The sequence below is a fragment of the Tribolium castaneum genome, chromosome 5 (assembly GCF_031307605.1).
Source record: "Tribolium castaneum strain GA2 chromosome 5, icTriCast1.1, whole genome shotgun sequence".
NCBI classification, from domain to species: Eukaryota; Metazoa; Arthropoda; class Insecta; order Coleoptera; family Tenebrionidae; genus Tribolium; species Tribolium castaneum.
In genome coordinates, this window is record NC_087398.1 from 7,229,181 (window position 1) to 7,249,616 (window position 20,436).

Genomic DNA, 20,436 nt, shown 5'->3' on the forward strand with positions numbered 1-20,436 from the left:
CTGAGGCAATCCACCAAACCCCAAACGAAAAAAGACAATACATAGACAAAAATTAAACAGAACAACCTAACAATAAACAGAACAATGTCTCCAAGTTAGTTGCTCTGTTTGAGTTATCAATATAAAGCATAAGAGACACACTTCTTCCACTTCACTTTAATTTAAACAATGCATTTTTTTCGAGGAGGTGAAAAACTCACCTCTAAGCTAGAACTCCCAGTTTATTGTTTCTGAAACTTTTCATAAAAAAATATTGTTGAAAGCCCAAGATTTCAAAACCAAATTCAAACAAAAGTTTTAACAGGAACAAACGGGGCGTAATTAGAATCAAAACTAAAACACAATTATGCGAAAAGAGAAGAAAACTTTACTAATTAACATCCATAACTTTCATCACTGTTTTACAGTTCCATCAATTAATAAGTTTGTTCTATGACAACTAACCAAAAGTACGCAACCATACTTCAGAAATATTTAATTTTTTTCTTCGTCGTATGTTGGAGCTTCGCTGGATTCACTGCTAGAGAAGAGAATGCTGTAAATTAGGGAAGCACCAAAAGCACCTGCTAATTGTCCAACCCAGTATGCCTGAAACAATGAATTAAATAAGCTTTAGTAGTGTAGAGATTAGTCGGTCAAGACCCTTTCCCCTTCTAGATTTGAATATGAAGGGGTAATGATTTTTCGATTTATAATTAATTAATTCGTTTCCAGCATCCCACCAACTGATAAAATTGCAATTCTGGTAATTGATGCAGTGGGATGATCAAAAATATCTCTGACATTTTATTTCTAAAGCAATAAAATATCAAAATGTTGCAAACTACACCACCACGCAATAAATTGTTTCAACTAAGCTTGTCAATTTAGTTTTTTTATTTGTTAATTTAATTTGCGATTCACTTGACATTAATTTGTTAATTATAATTACAAGTGTGTAAATAATATCAAAATAAAATTGAACGCTTCAATTTCTTAGGTGTTTGATATTAAATTTAACACCTAAACAAATAAAGCGTTGATAATTAAATATTATTCCTAAATTATTATTACCTCGACTAATTTTGGTCTCAGTGTGTTATCATATCACTGATACCAATGCCTCATTGTTTAAATAAAAAAGAGTCTGTACGTAATTATAACTTTTAACATTTAATGCCTACATTAAAAAAAATACAGTTTACTAAGGAAAACATTTACACTTTTTAGAGCTTGTAAGCTAATTACAGTTTAAAATAAAGTGGTGAATGATACGTTTACGAATAAATTTTTTATGGAAACATTCGGACAAAAGCGTTTGCTGAGGATAAAATTAAAAAATAATTTTTATTGTCAGAAGGTACGTAAAAAAATAACATATTTTAGTTAGTAATTTGAATTAAAAACTAAAATTAAAGAACTCAAATACTCTCCTACTATTACAGCAGGATTCAATGCTTAATATCGGCAACCCTTATTACGGATTGTAGTAAGTCACGTTGCCTATCTATTGTACAAAGTTGAAGCGCTGAAATTAAAAGCTTTTTGCCGAAGTTTCTATGTATTAACACCTCTTTCTACTTTAGTATACTTAAAAAAGTTGTATTTACATTGCTATAAACATTCTTTTAAGCTTTTCTAGTCCTTGTTACATAAATAGGTGTTAAATAATTTCCTTAAAAAAGCACTAGTTTACAAATAACTTGTTTAATACCTACTTACACCTTTAATTAAATCATTATTTTTGTTCATTTAACTTCTGTTAAACAAAAATGACAGTTAAAATTTTCCTGTCTTATCACATCACAGATTTTTGCTTCAAAAATTTTTATAATTTTTTATTATTATTTCCTCGTTTATTTCGCGCCTTTGTTCTTTGAAATTAAAACATCCTCAACAAAAAATGGCATTTTTAATTGAGCTTACCCAGTGTGATACCCAGTAGTTATTCAAAATAGCAGGAGCAAGGGTTCTCGCAGGATTAATATGACCTCCTGTGTACGGCCCCTGCAAATGCCCTTAAATTATGCCGTCTAACTCCATTTTGTCCATACCGCGGCAATAGCAATGCCGACCACAGTTAGGCCAAACCGAATTGGCGTGGAGTCAGTTTTGGTTTTATTTCTAGCATCCCAGACTGCACAAGCCACCAAAACCAGAACGAAAGTCATGAAAAACTCCATAACGATTCCATTTTCATCTCTAATGTGCATAACACCGGAGCAAACTCCGGCAGAATCACTGGCTGCTTTTTCCGAAGTGCTCAGTGCTAGCGCATGTATATATCTAACCGGAATCAGGAGCTAAGCATAATTGGGCGTATTATTATTAGTTAAACTGGTGTAAATGATTTACTTTCATCAGCCCAAAACCACAAATTGCGCCCAGAAACTGGCCCAAAAAGAAGAACAAAGCGTCCACAAGTGGAACATATCCCACAATTACGGCAGCGATAGTCAGGCTGGGGTTAACATGCCCCCCTGAAATGTGCCCAAAACACTGATGACCGAGTTAGTTTTTTGTGTTTTTTTGTGGTTTTGTACCTGAATGGCAATCATGACGGCCAAACCGAACGCAAAAGAACCGTGCAACAAATCCTCCACTCCTTTGACCCCAATCCCTGCAGGAAATCGGTAAGTGCATCCCAAGCACCCGATGAATAGCAGAATTGCAGTCCCGAAAAACTCAGCAAGGGCAATTGTGATTTTGTCCATTAGGGAAGAATGCCCAGAGACTTTTATCTTTTCCCCTATGATACGTGAATTCGTAAGCGCGACTAAGTATTTACTAGGTTTTACTTACAAAATTTTAAATGCATTTCGGGGAAAACAAGCAGAACCCGTTTGTTGTTTTTGGTTTCGAAAGACAGGTGACATTAGTCGGAGACGATTTGATCAAAAAAATATTTTTGGCCACAAATAAATTGTTTTGCTCCTTTTGCAGCCATTCAAGGATTTTGTATTCAAGCAGTAATATAATTTATTACAGGGAAAAATAAACGAAAAAAAATCGAATCAAAAGTATAAATTGTTTATTTGGAACACTTTTTATGTTGGTATCTTATTTGCTATAAAGAATACTGTAAAGTAATGAAGCCAGGATACTACCAGTTAAAGGACCAACCCAAAAAATCTGAAAAAGATGGAAATTTTGAAACACAAATCACATTTTTTTAAGTTAATGCTAACCCAGTGGTAATCCCAGAATCCATTTAGAACGGCTGGTCCTAATGTTCTAGCTGGATTCATATGAGCTGCTGTGTATGGACCCTTCAAACATCAAGAATTAGTGATAATCTAATTAAATGGTTGTACTTGTAATTAACACATGGCAAACAAAAAATACAGGCAGATAGAGCATTAAATTCTCAACAGTAGGACATAAACATAATGCAAAAATGTTATCGTAAACTATATTTAAAAATAAATTTTATCCAAACTGCAAATACGGTTACTGTAGAGAATCAAATTTTAAATATTTTTTTCTCAATTTTTTAATGAAAATTTTAGTCTTTAGTTAAACTTACTGCTGCAATTACGATCGAGGCGACCCCAAGCCCAAACTTCATTGAAACGGTGTCCAGATTATTCACATTTCTCTCGTCCCAAACCGAGCAAGCGATCGTTACCAAAATGAAAGAAATCAAAACTTCTACCAATAATCCCTGTAACGGTGTTAAGTCCGTGTTTAGTCCTATTGCACAAATCCCTGCCTCCTTAGCTCCGGGAACGTTTCCAAAAATATAATCGTCCAAGAGTAACAACTAACAAAAAAATTAAATTACTCAAAACTCGTCTAAATGAAGCGAAATCTCACTCGGACCAGGCCAAACCCAGCCAGTGATCCCAAAAACTGCCCCACCAAATAAACGGGCACTTCAATAAGGGGAAGTGCCCCGACAATGAAGGCACCGAGTGTTATGATAGGATTGATGTGACATCCGGAAATGTGGCCAAAAGACTGAAAAGTAAAACTATTAACGTGCCAAAAATGTGGCTGTTACTTGTATGGCCGCTACAATGGCGAAGCCGAATGCCATCCCACTTTGGAATAGGGGTCTCGGGATTCCTGGACCCGGGGCGTAATGTGCACAGCCTAGACAGCCCCCAAACATCAGAATCGCAGTACCGAAAAATTCGGCAAGGCCTAAGGTTAGTCTGTCTAAAGCTGTCAAGTCGTCTTTTAGCTTAAATTTCTCCCCTAGAAAATAATTTTGTAAGTACGTTTTCCGTGCGATAGGGGAAATCATTACAAAATTTTAGATTCATTTCAGTCTCACTGTAAGATGATTAAAAGCTAAAAGTGTTGCGATTTTAGGATTGAAGTATGAAATTCCTTGTCAGTATTGTTAGTGTCAATGTCTGGTACAATTTTGACAAGAGCTTTTTTGATTATTTCAATTTTACTGAAAGAATTGGCAGAAATCAAGTAAAGAAAAAAAAACTTATGGACACTTACTGTTAATTTAATAATAAAGTTTTAACACTAATTGAATCCCTACCTGCTAGCTTTTTCTTTGATTTCCTTGGTTAGTTAAATAATAATCGGTCTTTTTTATTTAAAAGCAAGCCAAACGCATGATTTATTAGAAGATTATATATTTTGCCAACAAAGAGATCACTTACCAGTGAAGACTCTTACTTAAAGTCTCTTAATAAAATTGACAAAAACTGATGCCTGCATTCAAATATCCCAACGAAATTTTTTCCAATTACAGGTCACATTGTCACCTAAATTTACGAGGCCACAAGTAGCAGTTCATAAATAAAAATAATTTTTAAAGTTAAAATATTCAAAATCTAATTGGTATTTTCTTCGCCAATTTCGTAAACAATATAAAATTCAGAATATGATTCTTGTCTTTGTCTGTATGTGAAAAACTACCAAAAAAATTAGGGGAGATACCTTTCTCATGTATAACCAGGCGTGTAAAATAATGCAAAGAATTTTTATTTAGGTAATTAAAAATTGAGATATCCTTAGATGCGGCCTAAGGTCGCCGGATCGTGTACAATGGTTACTATGTGATTAGATTTTATGAAGTAAATTTCTTCTTTTGAGAGACGATAGGAGTTTTCTTCATCTTTAAGAACATCATGTTCTTGTCTGATTCTGAGACAGTTTGGGCACTATTGTAGTAGTCAGTTTTTTTGCTAAAGATTGCATAGGTAATTAAAAGTTAATTTTCTTTAGTGGTATATAGATTTTTGAAGTCTTTCTTTCTCGCTGGTAGATTGTCCTGTATTCACTTCTCTAAAAGACTGTTTTTATGGTTGTTTAGATGTTTGAATAAATCGGTTCTTTCTTGGCTTTCTGATATGCTTCTTCAATGTACTAAAAATTTTTCTAAAACATTATTATTAGATACGATTTGTTTTTTTATCAGTATTTAAATCGTGCACTTGCTCACTCATTTTATGTACATAACCACTTATAATGCAATGTTATTTTTTTATTATACTTTTATTATTCTTCAATTACATTGTTTATTTTTATTTTTTATTATTTCTCATTTATTGTCTGGGCCAAAACCTTGGTCAGCTTTGCTGTCTTTTGGTTCAGTTTGTGGTAGGAACAACTGGTAGAAAATTTTAATTTTGTTATCGTATTTTTTTTTGTTGTAACTAATTATATTGTAACTATTTTACTGCCACACATAAAATAGTATTATTATTATGATTATTATTGTTATTATTATTATCATTATTATGCGCGCAAATTGTAATTGATTCATTTCAGTAGTTATTTGTGATTTTTTTTCAAAAAAAAAATATTCAGACGAGAATGAGCAGCGTAACGACGAGTGGAAAAACAAATATTTGCTTTAAACAGCTTGTAAAACTAACCTTGTGTGCTTTTTATGCGGTTTTTGAAATGGGAGTGAATGAATCTAATTAAAGACCTAATTCTGGAGATCTCAAATTTTCTTATTTTATGCTGGATAGGTCAAGTTTAACATTTGTTAAACGTAGTTGTTATTATTTATTAATTTTATCAATTTTTATCTCGGTTTTTATTAATTTAAGTAGAAGAAAATACATTCTTTGTTGCTGTTGCTCGTGGTGTAATGATAATGGTGGACGACGGAATAAAAAACAACACAATTAAAATACAAGTTTATTTCTCAAATTGATCTACAAGGATACGTTTGTACTGTAAAATTTGATGAAGACGCAATGAAATAGGTGTAAAGGAGTTTTCCGGCACTTTACATTTCTTACAATTTGTTGTAAAAAATCCTTACAATTGGTAAAAAATTTTCAAGGCAGCTTACGTGAAAGCATACGCAATAACATGTACTTGAGAAACCGTAATTGTGCCGACATTTTAAACACACAGTATTTAATAATTTAAAAAATGTAATTAATTACATAAACTGAGTTAAGCTTTATCATTCAAAGCAATAGTTTCGGCGACATTGCCTTGCTCCTCCTCCACTGGTTCCTTCCCAAACAGGAACCTATAGAACAGAGCGCCGATAAACGAAGCACTCAGCGGTCCAACCCAGTAGATCTGTAACCCTAAAGTGAGCAAAAACCCCAAAAACACACACAATTACCCAATGGTTGTCCCAGTCTCCATTGATCAAAGCCGGAGCGAAACTCCTAGCCGGATTCATGTTCCCTCCAGTGTACGGCCCCTGAAACTCTCATTTGTGACAAATTTTAACAAGTCAAATATTGTACCCCAGATAAGGCCAAAACGGCAATAGCCAGCCCGAACCTGAGCGGGACTGAGTCGTGCTTTGTGTTATTCCTGCAATCCCAAACGCCACAACACACAAGTGTGAGCATTAGCGAAATTAGAAACTCGATCAAAAGGCCCTGGAAGGGGGTGACTCCCTCGTGGAGGGCCGGTGAACACAAGCCCACTGTCGAGTTGGTCTCGAAATATTCAGTGGGGGTTGCTAACTACGAATTTTTTTTTTATTTCCAATGCTGGAAACTTGGGAAGTTACCTTCACTAAGCCGAAACCAGACAATGCACCCAACATTTGGCCCACGAAATAAATAGGTACTTGAATTAGTGGAATGTTACCCAAAGTGGCGGCCGCTACTGTCACCAGTGGGTTAATGTGAGATCCGGAAATGTGGCCGAAACACTGAAATTTATTTCTTTACTTGTTTATTAACACCGGAATTTGAAAAATACCTGGACTGAGACCATGACAGCGAGACCGAAAGTAAGGCAGATCTGTAAGTGATTAGGAGGGATTCCGAAGTTTATGCAGCCGGCGCATCCAAGAAATACAAGGATTGCAGTTGCACAAATCTCCGAGGCACAAATTACCACTCGGTCCATCGTGGTTAAGTTATCACCGACTTGGATTTTTTTCCCTGGAAAACAGGTAGGAAGGTTATTGGTGGCTCTTGAGAGTTTGAATAATGCGATAGTGTGTTGAAAAATACCACGATAAGATACAACAATCTCGGTAACACCGTTTGTGCATTGGTGGTGTTTATTGAACATTTTGGGTCAATATTTTGGTTCAATTCTGATTTCAAAGAGATTAGGTTCATATTATTACGATTTTTTACAAATACTTCACTTCAGTGGGAGATAATTACAAAAATATTCATATTGCATAAGTTCGGCTTATTTTTAGAGCACAATATTTAAAGCTCTGTAATCAATAATCATTAAAATTACGTAATCTAATTTAAATAAAAAAGCTAGCTTGATAACTTCAATTATTGACGATTACTTTTGATTTTATTTGAGAATAATTTATTATCAATGATACGAATTTAAAATAAAAAATTGTTGTGGAAAGAGACCCGGAGCTACTTAACTAAATATTCAAAGAAGTATAAAGATATATGTATGTCATAGTGTTATCTTCAAACTTCTAACCGAGTGTTGTGATTCTGATTAAATATTGACACATTCCTATTATTTATTAGCTTATTACACTTAACGAAAAGACAAATATTTTTATCATTTTTATCTCTTTTAATTTTTCTGAATCTTCTGAAGAAGAAATGTTTTTTTTTAATTAAGTATTATAGTGTTTTCAAAACAAATTTTTGTAAATTTGTAATCTAGAGTAGCTTTGTTTGAAACTTTTTGTAATAATGACTTATTGACCCGACATTTTTTGACAAATTTTTGGCTTTATTATTTATTTATTTAGGTCACTAAATAAATGATAAACACATAAAAAATTAATATGGGGCTGCATGACATTTTGTTATTTATTTTTGTTATTATTTATTTTATTTTCATATTTTATCAAAAAAGTTTTTATTTCTGTTTCGATTTTTACAAGTTTTATCTTTGTTTCGACTAAATCATTAAGAAAAGTATTTTTTTTTGGTTACGTATGTGTACAATTGACTGAGATAACGTTATTTTTGGTAATTTTTTTACTTGTTTTGAGGCTTTTTCCAGTAAAATCTTGGAATATAAATAAATTTATATCTCAAAATTATCCAATAAATCGCTCAAAGTCATCTATTTACTCGTAATTTAGTGATCATTCGGCTTGTTTAATTTTTTTAACGTACGAAAAAATAATTTATGAAAATAAAAATAAGCTTGACTGTTCTGCCAAATTTGTAAAATATTTTTATCACTTTTGACTTAAAAAAAGTAAATTAAATAAAATTCCTCTGATCCAATTTGCCAGCTGTGCACACAATGACTATTGAAATTGTTTAGACTCACTTTTTGCTATATTTGATTTCACATATTCACCTTTAATAAACTTGTTTCATGGCCACTTGCATTGTTTAATTTATAAGTATTTCTCTAGTCCACAGTGTTATAAACCGTAATTAAAATAGTCTGAAAAGGTGAATTCAATGACTTTTTAAAATATAAGCTTACAAAAAAATGCTAGTTCGTGTCAACAGACGTTTAAAATGTAGGTCTGCATTTAAATAAAAAAACACAATTTTTAATTACATTTTACTACCAGTTTCACCTTCGTTAATTACGGTTGATAATTGGTTATGTAACATTAAAAGTAGAACGTAATTTACAGTTTTATGACCATTTCAAAAAGTTATAATTTTTTTGCTGTATGTGAACAAGTCCAAATTTTTATAAATTAATCCTACAACTCACTATTCCGCTGATTATGCCCACATTTCCCATTGATCTCCATCCTGCCCCACTGATAATTCGACTATACCTCGATTTTATGCAACTTTGGACAATATATCACAATTTTCGAGGTTGTTTTAAAATATTAATAGCTTTTAATTTCAAAAAATGTGCCCAGAAAAAGTGGATATGTGCCGTTACGCCTCGCTAGTTTCAAGAGCAATAACAGAAATTTTTAATAGTAAAAAGCACCGGAATTGCCTTATTAAATTCGATCGGCAAACGTGTCTTCTATTTAGCTGATTGAGCGGAACGTCGAAAAAATTGGTAATGAAGTTTTTCCTTATTAAACGAAGTCGAGCAAAATTTAACACATGCTATTTTTAAAATTAAAATCAAGTGAAGAGGTAAATATGCGGCTAAAAATATTTTGTTTTCGTTGAGTCTTCAGAAGTAATTTAGATAACGTTGTGCTTTCCGAAAAGTTATTGACGCTTATTTTGTAAAATGCTTATCAAGTGTAACCCCATTAATAACTTTCATTTTATGTGGTCTAAGTTTAAATTGTAACTCTTTTTAATGATCATCTTAACGTACCTACTGATAAGGCGTGTGATAATTTTTAACTTTTAACCTTTCTAGAATACAATATTTTTAAATAATTGATAAACATCTACATACTTTATATGTAAATAGCTGCAGTATGACAAAGCAGAACTGCTCAAAATTATTCCCAGTTTTCTCTCCTAACATTTTCTAGGACAATTCCGAGTGAAAAACCAATGTTCTGTCTACTTTTTAATTTTCATTATCCTTGAGACTGCCACATAAATTAGAATTTAAAGCACGAATAAATTGAAAAAAAATTGGTAGGTCATCGAGCCCGAACCAATTGCTTAGTTTGTGGACACTGATTATAAATATCAAATGTGGAGGAATAAAAAAAATTGGAGCCAAATATTAACTAAAAAAAAACAGTTATTTACCCCTTCTCCTAGCCATGTTGCAAAAAGTCAGTCTTTTGGAAAACTATGGAAGCCCTAAAGATGCGTTACACTTCCACAACTGGCAGCCACTCACTGACAATATTTCTTGTGAAACACAGTCGAACCGTAAAGACAGATTGAACTATGATCACTTTTTAAAATAAACCGACCAAAGTTTAACACTGCAACTCATCCCGGCTTGCCTTAGGCCCCAGCATAACAATTTTCTCGTCTTTATAAAAATTTATAGAAATAAATTGAGCGCACGATTTAACGAAAACAACACGTATCTATACTTTATGAATGGGACGGTTTATTAATGAGGATCGAGAATAATTTCGACACACATTCGGGAGAGAAAGTTAATTTATCGGTCCCGCATTTGCATTAAAGACGATTTTAAAATTCATTACTTAAATGCATCGTCATTAGTCTTTTCCAAACAGGTGCAGCTCGCTATTATGTGCACGTATTTTACTATTTATTTCAGTTGTTTACTCAGCCAAATAATTAAAGCAGAAAACTGGACGGCCAAGCCCCCCGTCCTTATTTGATATAATCATATATTTCTCAAATAATACACCGCAGTGCTGAAAATCTTGGCTCTAAAAATAAAAAGACAAACTTTTATCGTGACGCAGATTTTTATTTTTTCGATATTTAATTATAGATTTTTGAACTGCAAAGTGTGATAAGAGTGCACTGAAAGGTGAACCTTGTTGGCAACCAAGCCAAGTTCAGTCTCTTGCTTTGGAATAATAAATTAATTGGTTTTGCTTCTTCATTACAATGCGTTGAGCTTTTCGAAGCCCAACAAAGTCAGTTTGAAATGTTTATTTGGTCCAAACGTTGTGATGGTTTGCTTAAAATAAATGCCTCGAAATTCTAAGGCTTCCATCTAAACATGTTTATGCATTCAAAATTCTATATTATTATTAGATTCACATTTAAATATTGTCTGGCGTTAAGTGATTACATATAAACATCAAAATATGCCACAGTGCGCTAATTTAGCATGTTGGCAATCAAAATAAACAGAGGAGTGTTTATTTCGTATCTATTAATATCTAAATTAATAACCGCGATTTTGTGAATACCCACTGTTAACAATGTTTGACACATTATGTTCTGCACTGATAAAAATATTGACTCCAACAACTAGAACCGAAATGTTTGTCTAAATTTTACAAATTGTTTCTGCTACGCGCTTGTATGCAAATTTTTCGAAAAAACGTGTTCTTTTATTTATGTTGTTCAAGTTAGACGCAAATCAAGGAAATTGTTTAAATTAGTGTTATTTTAAGTTGTCTTGACCTCTGTTCCTGTCAGTTCGCAGTTGTTTATAATTCTGTACTATTAACGAACCTGGTACTAATTACTAATTAATAATTATTATTACAAAACTGCTTTTGTTTCGCAATCTATACTTGTACTGATTGATATTGAAGGATTTTGGTATTAAAATCTGAGAGCAAAGATAGTAATGTGACTTCGAACTGTAGCAATTAATTTAAAATTTGTATTTTGAATAACAATTCTTGTTCAGGCCGTTGTAAAAAATGCAATGGCAGGTTTCTGTTGAAAAAAATTCTAGACCTCAAAAACTAAACAGTTTTTTTTGTGATTGATCGCATTTTAAAGCACTTTTTATAACACACTAAATGTGCAAAAATATAATTTTTTTTTTGTTTGGCCTGGAATAATTTTCACTTTAGTACATTGAGTCTATGGACTAAATCCTTGCCCAAATTTTTATTTTTGTTTTCAATTGGAAAGCGTTAAACATTATTATGTGTATTTTGTGCTAAACATCAATACAATCTTTTTTTCAATAGGGCAGAATGGATAACAAGTTTTTAATTATATAAAGTTGCTTTTGAGAAAATTATGTTTGTTCAATAGTCGAATCGATATTTTTTTGTGAATGTAATTAAATCAAACACTCAGACGGTAATTACCTTTCTGGTATTACAGCTAATTATATTAACTTGGATAAAATATTTATATCCATTTTCTTTATGTACCTAATTTGTAAACAAAAAATGAAAATTTTTAAATGCTGATCCATAAACTTATGAATGACATATTCATTTCCAGTAAAGAAAATCGAAGATTCTTATTGTCTTTTTGCTTTCATTTGAATTACTAAATGCAAATTGGGCCGATATAAATAGTGATATGAGCGTCTATTTGAATTTTTGATTTATTTCCAACAATGTGACGTCAAGCAGGCTCGTCCGTACTTGACCAATGACTTTGTTTTCGACTTAAAAATATAAACTCATGTTTGTTATGTTTCAGATGTGACATCTTATTGCGACAGTGATTCTTAATTTTTTAGCTTTTTAATAGGTCACTGAAGTTTGTATCTCCTTTATCCAAGCTCCAAATTTTTTAGACAAATTCTTAAAAGTACAGTATTTCACTAGTTGAATTTTCTTCATAGACCCTGATGTCTGACTATGATTTAATCATATTCTAGCAGTGAACAAATGTAGGAAATGCATAATTATTCGTTCAGTCCAACAATGAGGTGTTGTACTTTATTTTAATTAGTCTTGCATCTATCACATGGGAACGGTATTGTGGTGTCAATTTTTTTTATATTCCACACAATGCAATTTGCATCTGCATCCACGTATTAAACTTGAACATCGATTATCAATTAGTCACGTCACATTTTATGCATACACATTTTTACAAGCCATTTGGATTGATTATATTTCCCAATAATAAAAATACAATTTTTTACGTGCTTGCACCTACAGCTACTGTTGTTATTTGGCATCAGATAAAGCCACTGGAACATTTCAGGAATATTAATTCCCTGCATTTATACCTTTTTTACATAAAAATGCCCAAATGCGCAGTCCATAAAATTAATAAAATAAAAAAAAATGTACAAAAGTTTTGAAAATCAAATTTTTGTTTCACTGGTCTAAAAAAGCTCGTCCGAAACATATTTGCAACATAGACAACCCAATAAACATTTACTTAATTCATTTTCAATTTCAGTTTTCAGTATGATAATCAACCAAGTCAAATAGGTAACAAAGTGTCTCGCAAAATATCCTTTTCAATTATGCTTTTTTCTCCCAATTAGGTAAATTACATTTTTTCGAGAATTTTTGAATAATTGCTGGAACATTTAATCAACCAGAGACATGCGAGTGTTAACTAATTCACGATAAACGTGACACCACTCCTAGAAATTGACGTGCTTTCGGCTTTTTATGTGATTAATGTTCGATTACGTCATTGGATTCGCGAGCTTTTCCTAATTACAGCGTGCTAAAAATACCGTCTTACCTTCCTGCCTTGGCGGTTCATGTGCAACCCATTTATTTTGTTCCGGAGTTACGGCTCCGGGTGGGGCCACTATGAAAGATATTCCGGGCGCTCCGGCACCGTTTTGCGACGAGAATTGGGTGTCCAACATTTTTAAAATGTTGTTTACCGCTACGGCCACCGAAGGATGCACTTGGGACGAAGTCGTTTTGGATTGTGGAAAATAGCAGCGTGTTCGGGGAAAATTTATTTATGTCAAATGGAACAGCTGGCACAGTAGAAACAAATTTAATTAATTAATAACAAAAACAGTGAATTGTGGTAATTAACTATTTAATCTTCGTGTTATCTCGATCATGCAAATAATACCTAGCAGATTATCTCGGCGCGTGCTTTAAAAAGTAAATAGAAAAGAAGTGCATTTCCTGATTTGTTTGGACTTTTTTTTTGAGTTCTGAATGTATTTTCTTTAAAATATCATTTTTTGAAATAAAAAATCGTTCTTATTACCTTACCTTATAGCTTACAATATTAGGGACATACCACAAAAGTGTGTAAATAATTAATTATCTTTTCGAGAACTACAAACAATAGCATTTCGTTTTACCATCTGGTAGTTAGTACACTTTTTTAAACTTGGAACTATTTTATTATTTATTATAGCAATTACTAAATCGATACTCACATTATGTAATAACTGACGAACAATTTTTCGATATTTTATTAAAATTTTAATTTGGAACTTGCGCTTATTTTTGTTTTTGGCAAATAACTGATAAACCTTCATAAAATGAACAGATCTGTGCTTTTGGATATTTCTTACTAATTTGTAACGTATTTAAAAATTTTCAAAAACCCGACAAAAATCGAAAGATATTTTAAATTAATTGAAGGTTTAGAAACTCACCACTTTGTTGAGAGAGATATTAATTACGCCAATAAACACATAACACACACTTGAAAGTTAACATGAAGCATACTTGTCTGGCAGAGCTTACAACAAAATAAACACATTAAAAGCTCGCCGGAGTTTTTATCCTTTCTGTGACTTTCTCGCTCTGGCTGTAGTTATCTACGATCAGCGGTCACGATAATAATCATTTTCCTATTATTGGGCATTATTTAGTCGAACTGTTAAATCATTATTATCCTTATTATAAAAATTACTGGTCAAAAAGTTTAAAAAAGGTGCAAGAGGCATCAAATTAAGGGAAATAGTTAAATTACGTAAACAAACAACAAGTTTTTGTATAATTCAATATTATGATTGTTGTTTTGGTTGATAATAAGGCTTTGGGAATATTTGTGCATAGATTATTATTTTGTTTTTGTGACGTATGGAATAAAAAAGTTAGCAATTGCAACTAAACTGTTTTCGACAAAGGCACCTGTTTCGCAAATCCAGCTGTCATCATCAGAACTGTGATAAGTTTGAGATTTAGTTCAGGATTTCAGTAGTAAATAATAATTCCGACCCTGATAATAACAAAACACGAGTCCCTTCTGCGTCTGAGTTTTTTAATTCAGTATTTTTCTGTCTTTCATAAGTAAAATTAAATAGAAATCATTTAAAAAGAGCTTAAATATTTATTTTTTGAGTCCCATTGACGAGATTACCAAAAATCAGTTTGAAAAAAGCAACAGTAACTCAAAGTGGAGCTTTCTTTTTGTTCTTTTTATTTGAACTGAATTTATTTTCGGGCTTTAAAAATTTTAGTTTCAAAAATGTAAAAACTAAAAACCAGTAAATGTTGGAAGCTCGCCTGAATAAAAACTGATTTGAAAAAGCAACAATGAAATTAAAAGCTCGAGTTTTTTCAAGCTTATCTCTTTTCTCCTTATAACTGGTTCAGTTATAAATAAAACAAATAATCTGTTACCAGTGCTTTAATGTAAATACAAAAATTTCTAAACCAAAAATAATCTTGAAAGCTCACCTCAACTATTTATTTTGAGCGTCCTGTTGACAAAACCAACAAAGCCTGACTTGAAAAAAGCAACAATGAAACTAAAAGTCATGTGAAAGTTGTCGAGCTTTTTAAAGCTTTCCTTCTTTGTCCTTTTGTTTGAACTTATCCATAAATTTCGAGCTTTATGTTGCATTAGTTAAGGTGTGGTGTAATTGTGTTTTATTAATTTTCAATAAACGGTGTGACGATTCACTGGATAAAACCACACGTTTTAGAAATGCTTTTCGTTGTTTTTATTGCAGTAATAAACCAGTGATATTTTATGCATATTATCGATTATTGTATTAGAATGTTTTGACTGAAATAAAGCACACTTTTGGACCTGCAGTTGTAGATACATTACCGTCAGAATAGTTTATGCTTTCAGTTTTTTGCAGGACAAATTTGATTTTAATATTTTCCCAGAAAACATGTTTACTTACCCGCTTCATTAGGTCACGTGTGGTATTGATATTTCAACGGTCAAAATTAATTGTGGTCTAATATTTTTTGGGACAGGTTGTTAAATAAACACACAATCGCAAAATTTTAAAATAAATTATATTTTCCATAAATACAGTTTTCAAATTGTTTAATATTACACATTATACGTAATAATAATTATATCAAAGTTTTGAGTTGTTGATCATTAAAACTGATCCCATAAACAGTAAAAAACAGGCGACAATTTAATTAAACTTTATCTGCCGACTGTGGTGGAACATCATCTAGAAAAATGCTCTCCCTCTTACTGCCATCATCAGGATCACTGAATAAAAACTTATAAAGAGCACAGCCGATCAAAGCCGCCACGTTTGGACCAACCCAAAATACCTACAATCGAAATTACGAGTAAATATTTGATCGGAATTAACCAGGAGAAAATTACCCATTGATCGGTCCAACTTCCCCCAAACACTAGAGGAGCAAAGGACCTCGCTGTATTCATACTAGCGCCAGTCAAAGGACCCTGAAACGAAACACTTCTCTGAAATTTCAATGTTTGAGCTGTCACGCAAAACATACAGATATTATCATATACGAGTAATTAACAATAAATATTTCATACATGATTGCCTGATAACTAAAGTGTCAGTTCAAATTAAATAATTAAGCTATTACAACTTTTAATTATACTTACAGCAGCCATCGAAATGGCCGCAATGGCAAACCCGAACCTCAGAGGCACCGAGTCGGCTTTTGTCTCGTTTCTTTTGTCCCAAACGGCGCAACAAATGAGGATTAAAACTGTAGTTATCACAATTTCGACACCTAGACCCTAGAAATTTCAAAAATTGAATCAATCATCACCAGGGATTAATCCAAATCCTTGTACCTGTACTACAGTCAGGTGAGGGTCTATGGTAGTCATACAAAAGCCCTCATTAGCATATTTATCTGATACTAAAACTTTAAGTAAACCGTAGCCTAAAGTAGCGCCCACAAACTGCGCGATTATGTAAACCACCGCCATAAGAGGCTTGACCATTCCGAAAAAAACGGTGGCCAGAGTCACCGCCGGGTTTAAATGAGCCCCGGAAATGTGCCCCAAAATCTACGAAAAAAATTCCAATCAAATTTTTCGCAAATAAATCAATTACCTGGATCACGAGCATGACAGTGAGGCCAAATGTGAGCCCGCCGTAGTGGTGTGTCGGCGTCGGTTCGTCGTAGTTTTTTATGCACCCCATGCACCCCAGGAACATGAGGAGGGCGGTGCCTAGGAGCTCCGAGGCGAACATTGTCAAATAGGGCTGCGGGATAGCTCCTATAATTGAATAAAACGGGTTACATAACTGTCATGATAAAATAAAATCAATACAATCACAGTTCTGAACAAAACAAAACAAATCAAAACTCGAACAAACCTCTGCCTTTTGCCATCGTTCTTTCGCACAAAATGGACACTTGGACTTGTGTGCTAACTTTGCAGCGACCAAAGAGTCACTGAATTTTGATAATCCTGGCGCCCATTTTTACGTTCAGATATCTGGTCGTTCCATTAAGCACTTCAGTGATAACAGTGATTCAATGGTGTGATTTTAAAGTGATCACAACAATCCGCACACTCATCGAGCCAATGCTGTTTGACTTGTTTATGTTTGTTTATTTAACAAGAACTCGTTAATAAAGATTTAAGAAATCAGGTAGTAATGGGGAAAGTCAACACTGAATTGCACCACTTGGAAAATTGGAAAAATGCGCTCATTTTGCTAAAAGATGCTTTACCAAGAGTCGGTGCTTACCGGTACTCTAGTCAAGTAAATATTTGATATTTTAACGGAAAATAAAATCGTTTATTCAAATTTAAACGTGCGCTTATGACGTATCCACAATTTTAAAATTCCACGACATTAGATAGCACCGTGACCTCAGAACAGTGTTGGTATATTTAAATCAAAAAAAATTTAATTTATGGTGCAAGGTTGGTTGCCTACCTTTCGCCGATTTGAATTTCCAAAATTTTATATTTTCGCGTATTCTGCTTATCATTTATTGTACGGAATTTAAAAGTCGGTGATAAAATGGCATTGTTTACGTCTGCTGTCATTTTGCAATTGTACAATGCCGCCTGATACGCTTTTTTGAAAATCATCTACGTCGGAAAATATTTCCCATCAAAGAAAACACTTCAAAATGATAAGACCTTGATGACTTGTTACGACCACCTCATTACCTCTCAATTTCCAGTCACTAATCAAATTAGTATTAAGTTCAAAGTAAGTAATCTTCTGATTGACTTGCTAAGAGCGCGTAATTAATAGCAACAACAATAAGAGCCTCAGTTGACATCTTATTTTGTAAGTTGATTCAAATTTTTCGTCACTAATTTCCAAACAAAACTTGAAAAAATTCCGCATAAAAATCCCGGTACTCTCGTGGAACTGAAATAAATTAAGTCATTCTTATGTAAATTGCACGTATAACATTACAAATTTTTTCAACAAATATACACATATTAGCGAGATTGACATTTTTTATTACCGGACCGTTACCAAAAATACGTAGTAAAATTTACTGGTACATGTACTGGTATATAAACATCACGTAATCGGAGTCAACTTACCTTTAGCTTTGACGGGATCACTTATTTGGTATTTTTTGGGGGACCCATCTGGGACTGTTCTGGCCATATCCACCACCGATATCTTGACTCCGTTCGCAATATTGTTCTTCCTCACGTTCGCTTCTTCACCCATTTCGTTCACCAACCTTTAAAAATTGATTAAACAAGTTCGATCTAAAGCGCATCCAAATTTCTAGTTCTGTTGTTACGGGCAATAAGATATTGACTCGTATTTTATCTAATCGGTTTTGGTAATACCTTTAATACCGAGGCTGGAAATTGAATTATTGCCAGAAACTGGTATTGCCCTCCTTGGGGCAAATTTTGCATATCACCGCAGTTCGGATTAAAAAATAATGATCACTCAAGTGTGCGAGTGGATACTTCAGAAAGGTTGAGTACGTGATATGTAATTTGTGATTTTCCTTTTATTAACGATATAAAGGAAAGAATCTCGACATGATTACACTGTTTGGCTAGCAACAAAATTTCTGGGAAATGAGAAAACGCTCAAACAGCGACTAATTTACCGTCCTCTGGTTTTGGGTTTATATTAAGTTGCGTGGCGCGAATAATTAATATAAAATGTCGAATAAATCCGAAGATTAAAACGATTTGTGACGTCCTTTTTTGGAAGTTGGCCATCGGTAAAGTTGCGTGTTTGTGGAGCTAATTTTTTACATTGACATTCGAGTTTTTCATCAGTGTGAGAGAACTTATCCAAAGGTTGGATCTGCATTGTTTTCGTAATAAGCCTGGCATTGGAAACATCACAAAATCTTTACGTTCAATCGAAAGTTCCTGTAAAAATACACTTCCTCTGGTGTTCAATGATTTAATAGGTGTTGTTTTACAAAAGGAAACTGTTGAGAAGTGAGGTCAGATGGCGTGGGAAGAGAAGAGAGGCCTATAAATTTATTCGATTGTTCATAATTGATAGAACAACAATAATGTTAAGATGGCACGATTAAGCTAAATGTCAATAACTTAATAAATAAATGGCTTTGAATTTGTTTTACTAAGAACAATCCGTGACATTGTGAAAGAAAAATCGTTTCGACATTTCAAGTATTTGGCTAAGGGGGCGAGTGGTTTAATTTTTCGGATACAATGATGTTGCATAACGTCATTTTTTTGGTAAAAATTCACATAAAAATATTAATAAAAATCAAAAAAAAATTGTGTCTGGCTACTGAAAATACTTTAATCAGTTTAAATTCTTTAATTTTTACACACAAAACAACACTGTCATAAACAATTTACCACTTTTACGTAAGACTAAACATTAAAAACGCTTTCGGCATTTCTTTGTATACTTTTCACAACAGTATTACAGATTTAACCACAAATAACTAACTGGACCGCAAAAATAAATAAGCTGTGTTTGTAAATACAGATTCAAAATTTTCGTAACTGTCCTTTTTTGTTTCAAATTAATTTTTATGAATGATAAAACAATAAAAAATAAATATAATGTAACAATACTCCAGCAAGTCGTAATTAAACAAATTAATGCATTATAAAATTGAATGTATCTTAAAAACATGGACAGGAAATTGATACCGCCTTAACAACTTAATTTAAGTATTTGCGTGGAACGTTATCTATTAGTTATGCCTCTTACTTATTACTGTTATCATTTTTTCTAGTCCAGTTTTAATAAAATTCTTTGAAAAAAATCTTTTTCCTTAACAAAAAACAAACCTCCACGCTCTATTTATACGCCGTGTTATTGTTTAAATTTAGAATTCATCCTTTGTGGTTGCAGATCTCCATCCAAGTGAAAAAACTCAAATAAAAAAATTAACTTACCTTGAATTTTCCTTGCCAAGTAGTATTTTTGTGTCACATGTAAGTCAATACTAAATATTTGGTTTGTAAAGCACTGTTGGCACACAGTCACTAGAGGTATAAAACACACATTACATTTTATGAATACGTTCCCCTCTACGATTTCATTCAACTTGGTCGCGCGCAGAGATTGAAAATAATTTCATAAATAAAATTAGATTTGAGGCGATTGTTCAACACTTGAAAATGAAGATTTTTTGTGCCCAACCACAAGACTGATAAACACGCGGCCACAAAAAGCGGTGCAGATTTGAAAGTGAAGGATTTA

General features: G+C 32.8%; 2 protein-coding genes across 2 annotated transcripts; both read right to left on the reverse strand.

Annotated features, from left to right (window-relative positions):
- Positions 1–446: 446 nt before the first annotated feature.
- On the reverse strand, positions 447–4,351 carry LOC107397987 (uncharacterized). Its single transcript, XM_064356610.1, has 11 exons — positions 4,232–4,351; positions 3,983–4,179; positions 3,796–3,939; positions 3,506–3,742; positions 3,168–3,248; positions 3,048–3,111; positions 2,523–2,728; positions 2,335–2,478; positions 2,034–2,282; positions 1,906–1,986; positions 447–588 (listed from the first exon to the last, which is right to left on the reverse strand). Exons 1-11 carry the CDS (start codon positions 4,245–4,247, stop codon positions 475–477), a joined length of 1,533 nt encoding a protein of 510 aa, XP_064212680.1. The 5' UTR covers positions 4,248–4,351; the 3' UTR covers positions 447–474.
- A 1,969-nt stretch (positions 4,352–6,320) lies between these two features.
- LOC659318 (uncharacterized) lies at positions 6,321–20,388 on the reverse strand. The gene is made up of 13 exons (XM_064356611.1): positions 20,130–20,388; positions 18,318–18,463; positions 16,852–17,018; positions 16,587–16,805; positions 16,392–16,529; positions 16,140–16,220; positions 15,950–16,084; positions 13,323–13,545; positions 7,132–7,316; positions 6,938–7,081; positions 6,666–6,890; positions 6,539–6,619; positions 6,321–6,492 (listed from the first exon to the last, which is right to left on the reverse strand). Exons 2-13 carry the CDS (start codon positions 18,448–18,450, stop codon positions 6,361–6,363), a joined length of 1,863 nt encoding a protein of 620 aa, XP_064212681.1. The 5' UTR covers positions 18,451–18,463; positions 20,130–20,388; the 3' UTR covers positions 6,321–6,360.
- Between the last annotated feature and the right edge of the window lie 48 nt (positions 20,389–20,436).